The sequence below is a fragment of the Miscanthus floridulus genome, chromosome 12 (assembly GCF_019320115.1).
Source record: "Miscanthus floridulus cultivar M001 chromosome 12, ASM1932011v1, whole genome shotgun sequence".
NCBI lineage: Eukaryota > Viridiplantae > Streptophyta > Magnoliopsida > Poales > Poaceae > Miscanthus > Miscanthus floridulus.
This window is the reverse complement of record NC_089591.1, coordinates 59,601,486-59,618,117: the sequence shown is the minus strand read 5'-3', so window position 1 is coordinate 59,618,117 and position 16,632 is coordinate 59,601,486. Positions and strand designations below refer to the sequence as shown.

General features: G+C 45.2%; 2 protein-coding genes across 6 annotated transcripts; one reads left to right on the top strand and one right to left on the bottom strand.

Moving 5' to 3' along the window:
* Window positions 1-554: 554 nt before the first annotated feature.
* On the top strand, window positions 555-6,292 carry LOC136496509 (serine carboxypeptidase-like 35). The gene is made up of 8 exons (XM_066492205.1): window positions 555-935; window positions 3,324-3,431; window positions 3,575-3,763; window positions 3,881-3,969; window positions 4,513-4,827; window positions 4,955-5,103; window positions 5,593-5,685; window positions 5,785-6,292. The coding sequence occupies exons 1-8, from the start codon at window positions 659-661 to the stop codon at window positions 6,107-6,109; spliced, it is 1,545 nt and encodes a 514-aa protein (XP_066348302.1). The 5' UTR covers window positions 555-658; the 3' UTR covers window positions 6,110-6,292.
* A 1,539-nt stretch (window positions 6,293-7,831) lies between these two features.
* LOC136496867 (uncharacterized) lies at window positions 7,832-14,870 on the bottom strand. Of its 5 annotated transcripts, XM_066492632.1 has the most exons (17): window positions 14,587-14,870; window positions 14,171-14,459; window positions 13,733-13,976; window positions 13,134-13,436; window positions 12,957-13,036; window positions 12,755-12,855; window positions 12,521-12,646; window positions 10,103-10,172; window positions 9,921-10,007; window positions 9,774-9,839; window positions 9,573-9,665; window positions 9,432-9,488; window positions 9,218-9,346; window positions 9,056-9,146; window positions 8,894-8,982; window positions 8,391-8,581; window positions 7,832-8,252 (listed from the first exon to the last, which is right to left on the bottom strand). In XM_066492632.1, the coding sequence occupies exons 4-17, from the start codon at window positions 13,366-13,368 to the stop codon at window positions 8,135-8,137; spliced, it is 1,533 nt and encodes a 510-aa protein (XP_066348729.1). In that variant the 5' UTR covers window positions 13,369-13,436; window positions 13,733-13,976; window positions 14,171-14,459; window positions 14,587-14,870; the 3' UTR covers window positions 7,832-8,134. The 5 variants fall into 5 exon arrangements, with proteins under 5 accessions (XP_066348729.1, XP_066348732.1, XP_066348728.1 ...); XM_066492631.1 differs by lacking the exon at window positions 13,733-13,976 and having other exon boundaries at window positions 7,833-8,252; window positions 14,587-14,869; XM_066492633.1 differs by lacking the exon at window positions 13,733-13,976 and having other exon boundaries at window positions 7,833-8,252; window positions 14,171-14,444; window positions 14,587-14,869.
* Window positions 14,871-16,632: the final 1,762 nt, after the last annotated feature.

Here is a 16,632-nt window from a genome sequence, read left to right as displayed (position 1 = left end):
AGCTCCATCTTGCATGGTTTATACTAATTATATGCTCGTTAAGGATGAGTTTTCGGTCGATCCACGTTATATATTTCTCAAAGTAACAAGAATGTAAGGAGTCACGCTAAAAAAAAGCCTCGAAATGCTCAAAACCATTCAGCAATCCCCCTCGGAGAGGCTGTCCGGCTGGCTGGCGGGGGCTGGTTAGCCCATTCACGCAGTCACCGTTCATTTGAACAGTATCTTTCAGTCGAAATAATATTTTTCTCTCACAACAAACCAACTAGAACAGTATTTTTGTCTTTTTTTTCAGGCCAGCCGAACAGCCTATCCTATTGGTCACATGATAGAACCATGGAGATAAAAAAGTTCACATAAACAATTACTCTGACATGCAGTTGTAGGAATCAAACTTTGAATGTTGCCAAAAAAAAAAAACCTACTGTGGCACGACTCTGCAGTTAGCAAATTAATTTCTTAACTGCCCCACTACGGCACTAAAAATGAAACATTTACTGCCAACCCCCTCACCTCCACTTTATTCCCCGTCCTCCTCTGTTTTTAAACCGCCCTTCCCTCCCCGTCTCACCACGGCTCTGCCCCAAACGCGCAGTTGTGCAGGGAACGCTGCCACGCCCCCACCCACCACACGCCGCGCCTGCGAACAGGGACGACCATGGCTGTGGCGGCTATGGCCACGGCATTGCTCATGCTCGCGCTGGCAACGGTGTCGGCGTTGGCGGCGGTGAGCGGCGCGCCCCGGAGGAGCATGAGCCCGAGGCCGGAGGCCGACCTGGTGACCGGGCTGCCCGGGCAGCCGGCCGTCGCGTTCAGCCATTACGCCGGCTACGTCGACGTCGCCTCGGGCGGCGGCGGCAAGGCGCTCTTCTACTGGTTCTTCGAGGCGGAGCGGGAGCCGGACAAGAAGCCGCTCTTGCTCTGGCTCAACGGAGGTACGAACTGTTTCTGAGCCACTCGGGTTGTTTCATTCTCGTAGCTCTGTAGGTCCCGTGACTGCTGTCCATTTCTGATTTTTTCGAATCTGCTTCTCATCTTCCAGACCATTATATAGCGGCATTCCGAACGAATGCTTCTTTGTTTGCGGATTTGCCTACATTTCGTTGCATGCTCTTTTGCCTCCAGTTTGCAACGTTTATAAAAGGATAAATAGCCGTTGCCGAATATGGCGGTAGATGGGACGAATCCTAGTGAAAATCGTAGACGCATCGATATTGTGCTTGCATTACCTCTTTCCACCCACAAAAAATGCGTCGGCAAGTCGGAAAGCACAGGCCGTGGCCCGTGTGGTCACAGTGCTGCAAAAGCTCCCCAAAGCAAAGCACCAGAATCCAGAGAGGAGGGAGGATGTCTGAGGAGGCGAGAGCACGCGTTCAGATCTTTACTACAGCAGTGAGCAGAGCGAAGCCCTTCTTCCCTCCCGGCGCAGGAAAAAGACGCTGCGAAAGGGCAAAAGAAGGCTCGAGGCCGGCGTACAAGCGGGGGCAGATCCTGCGCCCTGGTCCCGGAAGAGAAAGGCCGCTCCGGCCGGCCGGCGACAGGGACAAAGCTGGAGTGGAGGGACATAGCGAGTGCGATGCAGTTTCTCGCCCTGCACAGCTGTACTGCGGTGCCGCACCGGTGACACTGTTAACGATCAGGCGACCAGATATTGTCCTTTCTCTTTCGCTTGTCCTTTACCATTATGGAGCACCACCAGCACCGGCACCAAAGATAAAAGAGAGATTATGAGCGGTAATCCTAATATCCTATCCTAGATAGATTATCAGCCTGTTCAGCTGGGCTTATATATACGATTATGGATTATAAAGTAGAACAATATTTTTCTTTCACACCAAATCGACCCGTAATAAATAATCCACTATCGTTTCAGCCGAAACAAACAGGCCTTCTATTATAACATGGACATGGGCGTGAGTACCAGAGTATGTGAGCATGTGTTCGTTTGAAACCAAACTGGAGAATCCAAATATGGTCAGAGAGGAGCAAGTACTCTTTTGTCATGACGCTTCACGCGTATCAGTATCCAGTCGGTCAGAGTTGCATGTAGTATCTTCAGACTTCACTGATTTCTTTTTTCTTAGTAAGGGCCCGTTGGTTTGAGGCAGTTTGACACCAGAGTTGGTTCCGGTTAATGAAAGCTTATGTAAATTGACTAACGATTCCAGCCGTAATTCTTCCTGCCGATCGTTCCGGAGGAAGCGAACGGTCCTTCAAAGATATTTAGCCCTTGTTTAGTTTGACCCCAAAATCCAAAAAGTTGCTACAGTACCTGTCACATCGAATGTTTGCGGCCCGTGCATGGAGCATTAAATGTAGACGAAAAGAAAAACTAATTGCACAGTTTGGTGGAAAATTGCGAGACGAACGTTTTAAGCCTAATTAGTCAATGTTTGGACACTATTTGCCAAATAAAAATGAATGTGCTACAGTAGTCCCAAAATCCAAATTTCACGAACTAAAAAGGGCTTAGTGCCAGTGGAGGAAAGGTGAAAGGAATTACTTATTTAATTACATGGAAGTACGAGTCTTTGACGCTTTGACCACCAGGGAAGGGCAGAGAGGCCTTTCTGCTTGACAAATCAGCCGTCTCTCATCCTGCTTTCCACTCTGTCCTCACCTTTGCATTTCTTTTTCCCTCTTTTCTCCAGCAAGCCCTCGGTTATTTTTTTTTTGCTACTGCTACTCGATATAGACAGTACTTAGAAAGCCTACGCATACTAGTAGGAGTAGCCTGTTAACAATTCCCATAGGCCATCTGAGAACTGCAGTACTAGCGGCCAATGGAGAACGGATAAGGCTGCTGCCGAGTGGCAAAGCACTCGATCTGAAACGTACTGTAGCAGTGCGTGTAATAATCGAAAATTCCTGTGCCTACTGACGACCGATTTGAAATGGATGCCATCCCTCTACTGCTCTAGTACTAGGCGATTTGAGTGTACTCCTACGTAGGAGTAGTGTAGAGGGATGGCTCCATGTCTGTGCCGACTGACGGACTGAGTGGAACTGGGCCATGTTTAGTTCCCCAGGTTTCATGAATTTGGCACTACGAAAAAAGAAGATTCTCCGTCACATTAAATTTGCAGTATATGCATAGAGTACTAAATGTTGACGAAATCAAAAACTAATTATACAGTTTGGTTGTACTTTACGAGACGAACATTTTAAGCCTAATTAATCAATGATTGAACAATTATTAGCAAATAAAACAAACGCTACAGTATAGCTACAGTACGCCGAATCCGGCCTAAACATGTCCCTGGTGGAAAATACAAGTACTCACATGGAACCATCCCTCTACGCGACTTTGCCATTGCATGCAGGGCCTGGGTGCTCGTCTGTGGCCTACGGAGCCGCCCAGGAGCTGGGCCCGTTCCTGGTGAGGGGCTACGGCACGAACCTCACGCGCAACGCCTACGCATGGAACAAAGGCAAGCAGCAGTTCAACCAAAGCACAGACATTATTCTTCAGCTCTGCTAGTACTTGCTCTCTGAAACTCTGAATTTTACTTTCTCCACGAACTGAAATCTGTGTGGTTGCGCTTGCGCGTTGGATTGGCAATGGGGCTTTCAGCCGTGAACCTGCTGTTCCTGGAAGCGCCGGTGGGCGTGGGGTTCTCGTACACGAACCGGACGTCGGACCTGCGGCGGCTGGGCGACCGCGTCACGGCGCAGGACTCGTACAGCTTCCTCCTCACCTGGCTCGACAAGTTCCCCGAGTTCAAGGGCCGCGACTTCTACATCGCCGGAGAGAGCTACGCCGGTAACAAGCCTCTTCATCATACGTGCCAAACCTCTGCTCTGTTTTCTTAAATAAAGCTGCATATATCGTGATCTGCGAATGAACGGCCGCTGCATCTGCCGTGTTACGCTTTTGTAGGGCACTACGTCCCACAGCTCGCGGAGCTCATCTACGAAAGGAACAAAGGCGCGAGCAGGGACAGGGCCATCAGCATCAAAGGCTTCATGGTAAGCATGCCTCACTCACAACATCAGTGTGTGTAACAAAGGAAGTTGAGAGACCTCTTACGCTTGCCAAGTTGCCATCAATCCATCATGCATGCCTGTTGCTTTGCTTGGTTCCAGGCAACCAGCTTTGACGCAGCAAAACAGGCATTAGCTAGTGTTCTAGAAAGATATAAAGCGAACAAGGAAAGGAAAAGAGAGTGAAATGAGTCGGTGCTGCGCCTTACTAGTAAAAGTAGATGGCGGACATCAGGATATACCCCGCCCTGCGAGCTTTACCGCTTTACTCAGTTTTTTTTTTTGTTTTTATTAAACATCCAATAACCAACACGGTAAAAGGCGCGGTTTGTGGCAAACAAACCCCTTTTACCTGGGTCGTGGCATGCAGTAACAGTTTCACGCATGCTGGATGTTGCATGCTGCTGCATTGCATCGTGCGCTGCTCTGGTCTCTGAGAAAGAAAAGCAAAAACCATCTCTGCAGCTGTCAAGTTTTTTTTTCCCCTGATTCAAAAAAAAAGATTTTTTCCCCCCACTTGCATTGCAGATCGGGAACGCGGTGCTGAACGACGCGACGGACCAGCTGGGCATGGTGGAGTACGCGTGGAGCCACGCCATCATCTCGGACGAGCTCTACTCGGCGGTGCGGCGGGAGTGCGACTCCTTCAAGGAGGAGGCCGACGGCGGCCGGCCCGGCAAGGGCTGCTCCCCGGCGCTCCGCGCCTTCCTGGGCGCCTACGACGACATCGACATCTACAGCATCTACACGCCGACGTGCCTGCTGCTGAACAACGTCTCCTCCACCGGCGCCACGCGGCGGCCGGCGAGGCTCGTCGCGGCGCCGCGCCTCCTCTCCAAGCATGTACGAATTCGCACGCGGCGCTAGCTGCTCTCTCTGTCGTCGTCTGTGAATGCCCACTGGCATGCGACTGAATGACTGTTTCTGTTCCCCTCTCGTCCGCCTGGGGTAACGTACGGGACACCGGCAGGAGGAGTGGCACAGGCTGATGAAGCGTGTGCCGGCAGGATACGACCCGTGCACGGAGGCCTACGTGACCAAGTACTTCAACCGCGGGGACGTGCAGCGCGCGCTGCACGCCAACCGGACGGGCCTGCCCTACCCGTACTCGCCCTGCAGGTCAGCACTCCGCAGTTACTGCTTCTCTTCTCTCTGCATATATACTGCCAGTGCCAGCCATGGACCCTTGCAGCGCGTGTGCACGTGCTCCGTACGCTCGTCGTCGTCCCCAATTACTCTTCCATCTGCCACCACCGGCCCGTTCCTCCTCAGATCTGGGCAACTTGCGTGCGCATTGACTGTTCTGCGCCTCTGCGTCGCACGGCCCGGTCCCCGGCTCCCGCTGGGATGAAGCCTCAACACCGTCAGCCAGAACAGTATTTTTCTCTCGTACAAATCAGCCTAGAACAGTATTTTTCTCTCATACAAATCAGCCAGCAGTACTTCTTCACGAACCAGCAACGATACGAACTAGCCAACCGAACAGGCTGCGTATTTTCCTCTGCTGCGTGCGAGGCTGCAGCTGCACGGTTTCAGCGTCCACTCTGACGGAACGTAACTGCGATGGAAGATGGTTGTTTACTCGATCATTCCGTGTTTGTGCTGCAGTGAGGTCATAAGGAAATGGAACGACTCGCCGGCCACCGTGCTGCCCATCCTCAAGAAGCTCATGGGCGCCGGGCTACGCATCTGGGTCTACAGGTACTCCTCCACTTGTGAGCAATTTCCATCCAGCCTTATTTTATTATCCCTGACGATGCTGAGCTGAAACCCCCCGATGGCATGTCACGTTGCATGCAGCGGCGACACGGACGGGCGGGTGCCGGTGACGTCGACGCGGTACAGCATCAACACGATGGGGCTGCGGCCGCGGCCGCGGCGGCAGAGGGCGGCCGCTTCTGCTTCGGCAGGCAGTGTGGCCGCGCCGGAGTGGGGCGGGTGGCGGGCGTGGTACTACCGGCAGCAGGTGGCCGGGTGGGCGGTGGAGTACGAGGAGGGGCTGACGCTGGTGACGGTGCGCGGCGCGGGGCACCAGGTGCCGCTCTTCGCGCCGGACCGCTCGCTCGCCATGCTCTATCATTTCCTCCGGGGCCAGGCCCTGCCGGCCGCACGCTCCTCCGGCTAGCTCACCGATGATCCAAAGCTGCTGCCCAAGTGGTAGATCGCGTTCTGGTTGGCTAGCAGCAACTGGGCACGTGTAGTGTAGGTAATGCAATTGCGTTGTGTCGATGTACCACTGCAAATCTGTACCCACAAAACGGGAAAATCAATCAATCCAATGGAGAAACTGATGCAAGGTTCCATGGAACTGTTTGTCCTTCTCCCTCTTACGTGCAACAAGCGTCACAAGACCCACCCTGTAGCCACCTCTTCCTCCTCTTGTGCCGCTGTGGGGCTTGCAGCGTATAGCTACCGATTCCTGAGGACTGCAGTCACCGAAGACAACCAGACAAGCCAACAATTCATGTAGTAGTAACATCTATTTGTGGCTACAATTATCGTGTAGCGTAATCCACCCCCCCCCCCCCCCCCCCCCCCCCCCTCCCCCCCCCCCCACAAAAAAGGTCCTTCATGGGTGCTATCTGCTAAGTGGTTTAAACCCCAGAAAACGTAGTGCTTAATGATCGAATTTTTGAATGCCGTGAAAAGACAGTAGACGCCTTACTCCTGATGTTGGGGGATGAGGGCAAAATGTGGAAGCTACCAGGGGCAAAAGCCTCTGAACCTTTAGAGATTTTACATCTCAGCGAGTATTCCACATTGATGTAATCGCCTTGCGCGCACAGCTGTAAAACTGCTTCGTTCTTATTAATACATACTGACATGGTCGGATCTTTCAAAAAAAAAAAAAAAACTCAAATCGTAGTAGGATAAAGATAAAACATAAGCCTGAACAATCAGATAATGTGCTCTAACTGTTATAAAACATAAGCAGAAATGTATTCCCATATCTCAGTGTCCGATACCATATCTTATTAAGAGATTGCACAATACCGATGAACTGTTCAACTAACTCAAACTATTAACATCATGTAACGCTAAAAGTCATAATAACAGAGCTAGAAATACCAGACAACATGCAGTGATAATTAGATATTCAAAATTCCGTGGAATACAGAAACGACACACTAACAATGCATAATGTTGCAAGGCTGTGGGTTTTTATTTTATCCTTTAAACATGACTGACTGATTTCAGATGAACTAGTCTTTAACAATGCATCTATCACCACAGATGGGGGCTTATACCAGATAGCTTTCGTTAGCAGCCTCAGATCAATCAAAATACCAAAACAATAGTGTAGCTAGTGGATAATCCTAGCAGCCACAAAATTAAGTTATTTACCTCATGTAAGAATTAACCCTTAAATCCAATAAGACAGCTACCGGAACACAAAAAGAGTTGCATCTTGTGACTGTCCATCACGCTGAGGATGGCTCCACCGAGGTTCGGCAAATCACTGGCAACAGGATCAGACACAAGAAAGACAGGGCAGAGCTCATGACCTTATTTTTTTTTAGCTTTGTTGATTCTTTATAAAAATAAAAAAAAATGATGATTCTAGAAAGAATGTATTTCTTAACAGTTATCACACAGAAGAATTACTAGGCATCAATCACCCTTATTTTCTTATACTGGCGTCGTCATGCATTCTTGAGATACTTGTTTTGTGCATTACAGTCCTTGAAAAAGAAAGGTTTACTTGGAAAATGCAGCAGATCTGCTCCAGACATGACTCAACAAAAATAACCAAAGCTTCCCTACTACGTCAAGCATGTCAGACAAGCTAAAATACAATAGAAAAACATGAACAGTTGTTAGCATTTTTCTCCAATTCACAAAGTTCAGTGAAAACTTTTAGCCTATTATTATATGGCTTTATGCAGTGAATTCATGCTGTTTTTGAGCTTCAGGTCTCTCTAAAGGTATGGAAATATGTGATACAACAAAATTTTCAATATGAAATTTTCCCCTGTAGATTGAGCCATTTTAGAGATCACTCACCTATTAGCAAAATACCCTTACATAGCTTTATTGCACATTTACATGCATCACTGTTGGAAAAGCATAGCTTCTCCAGTTGCCTATGTAAGCCAGGTGGGTGCGAATACAAGAATTTCAAATATGAGGCGCAGAAGCCTTCTGCTTATTATGCTAGTACAACATCACCACCATTATTATCTAGACCTTGCAAGGGCAGCTGCTGCTGTTGCCTCAATCTCATTTCGAAGTCCTCCAAATATTCTCTGCTGTTGATCTCTGTCAACCTGTAAAAGCACAAGCCAAAACAGAAGGCACCAGTAAAATACGGGCCTCAAGGGTTGATTGTGATTTGTGATTCCACATGGCAGGCAGAGCACTAATCTGAAATCTACGTACATCAGCATGCACACATTTCCAGTTACCTGCTAATCGTTCGATCCTTGGCAAATCCAAGTTCATTGTCCACACATAAGTCAGGGTCGTCACTTTTCTGTGAGCGCGAATATCTTGGTGAAACCTTCTGTGCTTCAGCAACAGTCACGATATTCTCAAACAGTCCTACTGGTCCAGCCTCGGCTGTACATAACAGCCTTGCTTTGTTCTCGTACATAACCTAAAAAATCATTCAATATTTCAAGATAACAAAAATGTAGGGTGTAGTATGCAAAATCTATTGGTGGAGAGTTTTAGAATTCAGATTGAAGGAAAAAACATTTCTGTTTACATTCAAGTATCCAATTTTTAAGTATGAGGGACTACTGCATGTAATCAGATCTAATCTATGATAGAACCTCCGTAAGGCAACCACACTAAATGTTGAATTTTAAGGTGTCTTGAGTTCAAAAACACAACAAATGGTTGTCTGCACATAGTGAGGCTGAGACAAACTTAAACATAATAAAGTGAGAGAAAACAAGGACCATACATCAATCAGTGTGACGAACCGATAAGCTGCTGTTCTGTTACTAGACCCAAACTTTGGAACACCGTCAAGTGCCAGGGTGTGAAATTTTTCTGTAAGTCAACAATTGGTTATCAGTTAACAGGTTATGTCAAGTCCAAAATAATCAGGCAGCAATATACTTACTAAAGAGTCCAAAGTAATCTGCTGCACCTAAAGGTCTATCACAAAGATCTTCAAAAGGAAAATATGCACAACCATTTGCTCCCAGGGATACCTGCAAAGTCATGGTTAAGTAATAAAAAATAATGTGTTTTAGTGGGCTGTTTTTGAATACTTCTACCGTACCTGTAGTTTCCTTCCCATAATTACTTCAACAGTTTGTGGGCTGGGTTCCTCATCTCCAATTAAAGACTGGAGCTTCTGTTTCAGAAGCGTACTGTAATGTTTTCCGACAAAATAGAAACCTTGTTCAGCCTGCTCAGACATCAGTTCAAAGATGTCAGAGAAGGAAAGGGGGAAGAAACCAAGGACTACTAGCTTGCAGAAGTTGGTAACATACAGAACCCAGTTGACGATAGTCCACTGCAGATCCAATGGGGTGCACGATGCACCTTTCCTGAAATGGTCCACAAAAGTAAAAACCAACATACTTGCTTAATTGACCATGCAGAGAAATTGATAAATGTAAAACAACTCATACTTTCAAGGTGTCAATAAATGGCAAGAAAAGGTCCCGTTGTAAGCCACCTTCATAAAGCTTATCTGGAGCACGGTTAGAAGTCGAAAAAAGAATCTGAGCACAAAACATGCAAATAAATCCATGTCAAAAGTTGATGCATTGTATATGTAACCTGAGTATTTTAGTCTCATAAGAAAATGGAAGAAAATGGTAGCCACATACAACGCCTTTGCTGAACAATTGTCTGAACAGCCGGTTCAGAATCATAGCATCAGCAACATCAGTTACCTGTGCAGTATAGTTGGGCTTGTTACTTACAAACATATATATAAGGAGGGCGGAAGATTTAACCTCAGAAAAGTATTATACCATAAACTCATCAAGACATAATATAATGGCCTCATCTGAAATCTCAGCTGCTACAACATCAAGAGGATCTGAAACACCTTTATGCATCTGGATACAAACAAGTGTCATGACAACAATTATCATATCTTCCTGAAGCTTGGAACAGGGTACTTCTGAAGGCAGTTTGCACATATAAACATTACCTGAAGACGACTATGTACATTCAACATGAAATCGTGAAAGTGAATACGTTTTTTTCTCCAATTAGATGGCCTGCCAAGACAAAATAACATCAGTTATCTGAAGTGAAGAATGCACGCAAGTACCAACATTTTGTCTAAATATTATTGTACAGCCATGAGATGTGTATGAAACTCTGTTATTTCAACATTATTTGGAACAAAATTACCTTTCTGAATGTATAAAATGACAAGAAAGATATGCCAGCATTTCATTCTTTCCATCTAGTTTTTCCATCAACAAGAGAAATATGACAGGATTTCTGTTGGTCACAGGCACTACAGGTTCCAACTAAAAATTGGAGAACTGCGAAGACATCATGCAAAAATTTTGGTTATTTGCTTATCTTTCATCTAAGCCATTTATCCTGGGAGTCCATACATTCGCATAGCCCAACATCGCATAAATTTTGTGTGTTCTACAGACAGTGCTGGATGTAATCAGGGAAGATTTATAAACTGCTGATCAATCCCAAAATTGGAAAGCATCACAAATTTCCACTAATGATTCAGTCATTACCTTAATGGCTAAGATTTATTGTACTATAATCAAATTGAATGATTTCAAGCCAATTTCTTAGCCTAGTTTTGCTCTTAGATTCTGAAAAAGCTTTTAACCAACAGGCTGCAGAAGGTTATTCCTGGTACAGGTCATGGTAATCAATCTAGCTTCATTGACCAAGACCAATTCATATTTCAAGAAATATAGGCAAGGGAATTTCCTAATTAAGAAGTGTACTTAATTCTGCAATGAGCAAGGATCAATGGTTTCATCGCCACGTGAAGTGCCTAAGAATGCAACTCACAGTGAACTATTTCTGATTTCAACTCTATTTCTTCTATATGGCTTGTGCAGTTGTGTTACTAATAATGCAATAAATTGAGGTATAGCTTATATGTGAACAAAACAAACATACTTAATACAAACGAATTTTTGGCTGACATTTTATCTAACATGATTGACCTAAGCAGATGAACATGTTTAGCATTGAGAATTCTCAAAATATAGGGTAGTTGTTGTATCTCTGTGTATGTAGCACCCAGTGACAAGGAATTACAGATAAAACTACAATTGTCGAACTGCTAAATTCCTAAATCTCCTCATAGATAAAAAAAAATGTCAATGTGCCAAGTTTTCAGAGTACAAGTCAACTGTCTAGAAAATTGAATATTAGCCTATTAGGTGAGAGTATGAGAGCAACCAGTTAAAATTAGATTAATTGAATCAGAAACTGGAGTTATGACGGGAGACTTTGGAGTCCTAAGGCTTTAGACTCAGTAGAACTAAAACTGAGTATATGAGATATGACTTCGGCACTACTACTCGGGAGGAGGAAGATATTAATTTGGAAGGTCAAGTAGTGCCTAGGAATGATACCTTTCAATATTTAGGATCAATGCTACAGAGAGACGGGGATATTGATGAAGATGTTAGCCATAGAATCAAAGCAGGGTGGATGAAGTGGCGCCAAGCATCTGGTGTCCTATGTGACAAAAGGATACCACAGAAGCTAAAAGGCAAGTTTTATAGGACGGCGATTAGACCTGCTATGTTGTATGGTGCAGAATGTTGGCCTACGAAAAGACGACATGTTCAACAGATAAGTGTCGCGGAAATGCGTTTGTTGCGTTGGATTTGCGGTCATACAAGAAGGGATCGAGTTCGGAACGATGATATACGTGATGGATTAGGGATAGCACCAATTGAAGAAAAGCTTGTCCAACACCGGTTGAGATGGTTTGGACATGTCCAACGGAGACCTCTAGAGGCACCGGTGCGTAGTGGAATCCTAAGCCAGGATAGTAACGTGAAGAGAGGCAGAGGAAGACCGAAGTTAACTTGGGTAGAGGCAATAAAAGGAGACTTGAAAGGATGGAATATACCTAAAGATTTAGCCTTAGATAGGAGTGCTTGGAGAACAGCTATTCACGTGCCTGAATCTTGATTGCTTCTGCTGGGTTTCAACTCTAGCCTACCCCAACTTGTTTGTGACTTAAAGGCTTTGTTGTTGTTGTTGTTGAAAAAGGAGGCCATTTTCCTTTTGATAGCCAGCTACCATCTTCTGATTACATGCCACTGGTCTTCAAAAAATTTGACAACAATAGATAATACGAATGCATTCGTTATCTTTATAATGTGTTCTGTTAATTCACAATTGTGCATGATCTAAAAAGAATGACAAAGAAAGAATATTGACACTTAGAATGTGAATAGTTGCCATAACAGTTCTGATACACCAGAAGAGTATTAACATATTCACAACTACTTTGTGATGGACTAGGAATAACGAGGAAGGTTACAAATTCACGATTCATAACATTGTTATCACAAAGTGGTGTGACGGAGATCTTATCCTAAAAGGCTAGAACTGAGAGACTTACAGCTGTTCATAGAACAAGTCCATAAGCATTGTCTTCCCTGTACCAACACCGCCATAGAGGTAAAGGCCCTTAACTGGAGCATAGGTAGAAGGCTGAGTAATGAGACGGGACCATAGCCATCGACTCCTTCAATATCAAAGACTAAGGTTATTTTTTTCCAAAAAAAAAAGACTAAGGTTAAGATAATAACAATATACAAAATATGTCACCTTAGTGCACTGAAACTGCTCTTACCGTCCTGATTTCTCAGATGATTTATATCTATCCAGCTGGCAGTCTTCTTCATTCTCAATCAACTCCTCATAGAGCCTTTGTAATTGTTGAATTGTATCAACCTGTATGAACCAGTAAAAAGGTCGGAAAACTTTTTACCATAGCATTGATTGGAAGCTATCCAAGAAATGTTCTTTGGTCAAATTCCAGAAGGAAACAACACCTGAAAGCTATCACCATCTACTAGCTCTCCTGATGCTATTCTCCTCTCATATTCCACCATCGGACCACCTCTTCCAACATCTACAGCAAAGTTCAAGAAAGCAAATAGGTTGATTCAAATGGCCCCCAAAAAAGAAGATAGAAATCACCACAAGTAAAAGAGAAATGAGAAGTAAACCTTTGATCGAATCAACTGCTACAGTGGAGAACATGGACCTCATCAACTCCACGCCAGGGCTTGCAAATCTGCTAATTTCACCATTACGACGTAACATGCTCAGTGAACGGGATGTCGAACCGCACATGATTAAAGCATTCTGCTGCCCGAACAATCTGGTTGCTTGTGAGTGCCTCTCTGCATGGTGCTGGGCAAAACGGCGGAGCTGGCGAAGTGACCGAACAACTGATCTCATCTTCCACTATGTATCTTATCTCTCCACTTTCTAGGCAGATACTACCATACCATAAAGAAGTTATGAGCCTACAAATGCAGCAGACCAAGGAACCATTAAAGAATGATACAGGGTACATATCCTAAGTGTAGCATATTACTGGCCATGTGACGAAACAAGCATCAATCATGTGGCAATAAACAAGGGAACGGCAAAAGTAAGCAAACAAGTTAAATAAATGGGGATGGGAGCATGAGACATGGAATCTACCATCATAAAAGGTAATCAAGAAAATGACATGGAAAGGGTGCTCAGTAGTGAAAAGAAATCCAGCTGCTAGTACATACTACTACTCTGCAATTAATAATTAGTTTAATATAAATACCTATAAAAGAGCACTTAAAGTTTCCCGAAGAACTAGGAATCCGTATCAATTGACCAGAATCACTACAGCTCCATCGATCGGCTACAAGTTTCATGGCCAGATGAAATATAGTATTGATTAAGCCTTTCAAAGCAGGAAATCAAGAGCCCGAGATGGGTAAATTCTTGCACGACGGGCTAAAGGTAACACCAGCTCCAGGATGATGGGAGCACTGTTAGGAGTGCGTCTCAACGATTGAAACTTGCTACAGATGAGGAAGATGAAACAGTATCAGCACCTACAACTACAACCAGCAGCAGGTAACAAGAAATATACCAAATTGGGAAATCCAAGCTCAAAATTTCGCGGAATTATTATAGAGCAAATCAAGAACGATCCAGACAGCAATCCTGAAGGAACGATTCAAGTTTGAACAAGAAGACCAGCCGCCCGATTCACCTGAGCGAGGAACGCTAGCGCACGAACGGCGGTTGGGCTGGCCCCACCCGAGCACGCCTTCCGAAGAGGGATGCCGGCCTCACCGCGTGCAGGCCGCGACAATCCGCTGCAGCACAACAAGAGACTCCCCGGCGCTGCAACGCGGCCACCGGACCCGGCGATTAGCAGCTGCCTCCAACGGTGGCGTCCGCCGGCGAGCAATCACTCCGCTCCATCAGAGCGTGAGGAGACAGAGGGCGAAGGGACAGTGACGGAGCCTCCAGACAACTCTGTACTAGAACCACTTTTCCTAATCAAATCAATAATAGAGAACGGAAAGAAAGTCGAGAAGAATCGAATCAGAATTGTACGTATAACAAAGAAGAAGCCCGGACAATGAACCGAGACGGGGATGAATACGGAATATACGCACGCACCACAAATCAGGAGAGGAATCGAACAACTCGGGCCAGCCAAGAAACCGAAACCGCGCCGGCCGCCGCTGCTTCTGACCGCTCCGTCGCGGCCAGTATCCCGGGCTCGACAGCGACGATGCCCAAGGGGCGCGGGGGTTCTCTTCTCCTGGAGGCTGGGACGTCACGAAACAGACCAGTCTGAAAAATGCGGCAGGAGGCTCCGGGCGTCGGGCCGGTGCCGAGGGGATGGGAAGTTGGGAATAGGTGGATTGGGATGGGGGAGTGGAGCGTGAGCTGGAATCAAGGTGGCTGCTGCTGCTGCGCTTGGATAGGCGATTAATTAACAGTTCTGTACACGGCTTTGAGTTGGGCATATTCGGTTCTCTTCTGATTCGTATTTTTTAATTTATTTTTTAAGTTAAAATAATAATTTTTTTATAATAAATTAGTTGAAACAATATTTTAACTAAATTTTTCAACGAAACGAACGAGGCCTTGACCATGGACAACGCAATTCTTTTATCGCGCCATTGTTGCTGCTTGCTGATACTGTATGTACATGCTTGGGTCAGGTGGCGTTTGGTTAATGGAAAAATTAGGAGTGCGACAGGAGAATGAGAAGTGGGAAAGGGAAATATATAGGAGCCCCATATCGTGATGGGTTTGGATTCAGATATCACTGTTGAATATCACCTCTCTTTTTTTTGGAAAAAGGAAATTAGGAGGAGCCCTACTGGTTATATTATATATTAAATAAAGAATCAAAATAAAGGTTTACATGGTCAGGAGACATAAGATAAAGAAGAAGCCATGGAATAATAGAAGGGAAATATTTCTTTTCGGCGCAATGGATAACCATGGCGAACTCATGGTTGAAGATGCTTCTGCAGCACCGAAGAGAGGATGTATTTCCTTTAAAATGTAATTGTTTCGTGTCATCTATACACTCCAAACTCATTAGGACAATGATCTCCACAAAGAAAAGCAGCCAAAGTTGGACAATGATCTCCGCAAAGAAAGGGAGCCAAAGTTAAGGCTCGAAGGCTATGAAGATATCATATAACTATTGGGTGTCATCAAAATGTAGAAAGAAGGGAGCTCCAGCAGACTTCTAACACCTCTTCGGCCCTGTTCGGCTTATCCAGAAACCGACTTATTCGGCTTATTTTTTCAGCCGGAATAATATTTTTCTCTCATAACAATTCAGCCAGAATAGTATTTTTCAGCCAGTTTCAGCAAGCCGAACGGGGCCTTCGTCGCTACCGCCATCACCAATCCTTCTTGAATGCGAATCACATTGCTATTCATTGGAACGCACAACTCAGGGCAAGGATGACAACCACCATGTAAATAGGAGGGCTTGTCTGTGGCAGAACCGCCCGAAATAACACGTTTTCGGAGGCGTTTGTCTTTCACTAGACACTAAGCACGTCGAAAGTGAGCTACATCGGATAGTTCCGTCGAGCACACCCCAAGGAAAAACTCGAAACAATCCACGTCTTACATCCAGAATCCAATAATGAGTACAAGCTTACAATACTTAGTCCATTTCATACAACAAGAGTTCTTGGAAATTATTTATTACAATACCAGAGTTCAGAGTGCGATAATTAAACAATGGAATGGAAATAAGCATATAGCGGAAACGATACAAGGATCCGTCTGTGCCCACCAGAAGAATCCTCCACACAAGAGCTACTCCTCAATCTGTACCTGCATCATGGGTAAAATAAACCCTAAGTACACAATGTACTCGCAGGACTTACCTGACTAGTGGGAATAGTTTCCCGACTCTCAAGGATATGATAGACAATATATGTTTGTTGTTTTCTTTTTGTTTGCGGAAAGCATTACTACTAGTTCATCCTTATAGTCAACTTTTATTAGCAGTCATGATTGCTTCATTAGCTAACCATTCTAGGTAAACACCTGTTCTACTTTTCACCATATTTCATCTTCCAGTTATTACTACGGTGCTAGACCATAGCCAAGTCATACCGTCTCACGGAAACGACGATTCACGAACCAATGTATCCTAGCTGGGTACCCCAAAATACATGCTCCATT

Excerpts from the sequence above, each read along its gene's own strand:
- LOC136496867 (XM_066492632.1), bottom strand. The coding sequence starts at position 13,368 with ATGAGATCAGTTGTTCGGTCACTTCGCCAGCTCCGCCGTTTTGCCCAG. Across the intron at positions 9,840-9,920 it reads TATGTCTTGATGAGTTTATG|GTAACTGATGTTGCTGATGC; the intron begins GTATAATACTTT and ends TATACTGCACAG. Across the intron at positions 9,666-9,773 it reads AATTGTTCAGCAAAGGCGTT|ATTCTTTTTTCGACTTCTAA; the intron begins GTATGTGGCTAC and ends TTTTGTGCTCAG.
- LOC136496509 (XM_066492205.1), top strand. The coding sequence starts at position 659 with ATGGCTGTGGCGGCTATGGCCACGGCATTGCTCATGCTCGCGCTGGCA. Across the intron at positions 936-3,323 it reads CTTGCTCTGGCTCAACGGAG|GGCCTGGGTGCTCGTCTGTG; the intron begins GTACGAACTGTT and ends CATTGCATGCAG. Across the intron at positions 4,828-4,954 it reads CGCGCCTCCTCTCCAAGCAT|GAGGAGTGGCACAGGCTGAT; the intron begins GTACGAATTCGC and ends GGACACCGGCAG.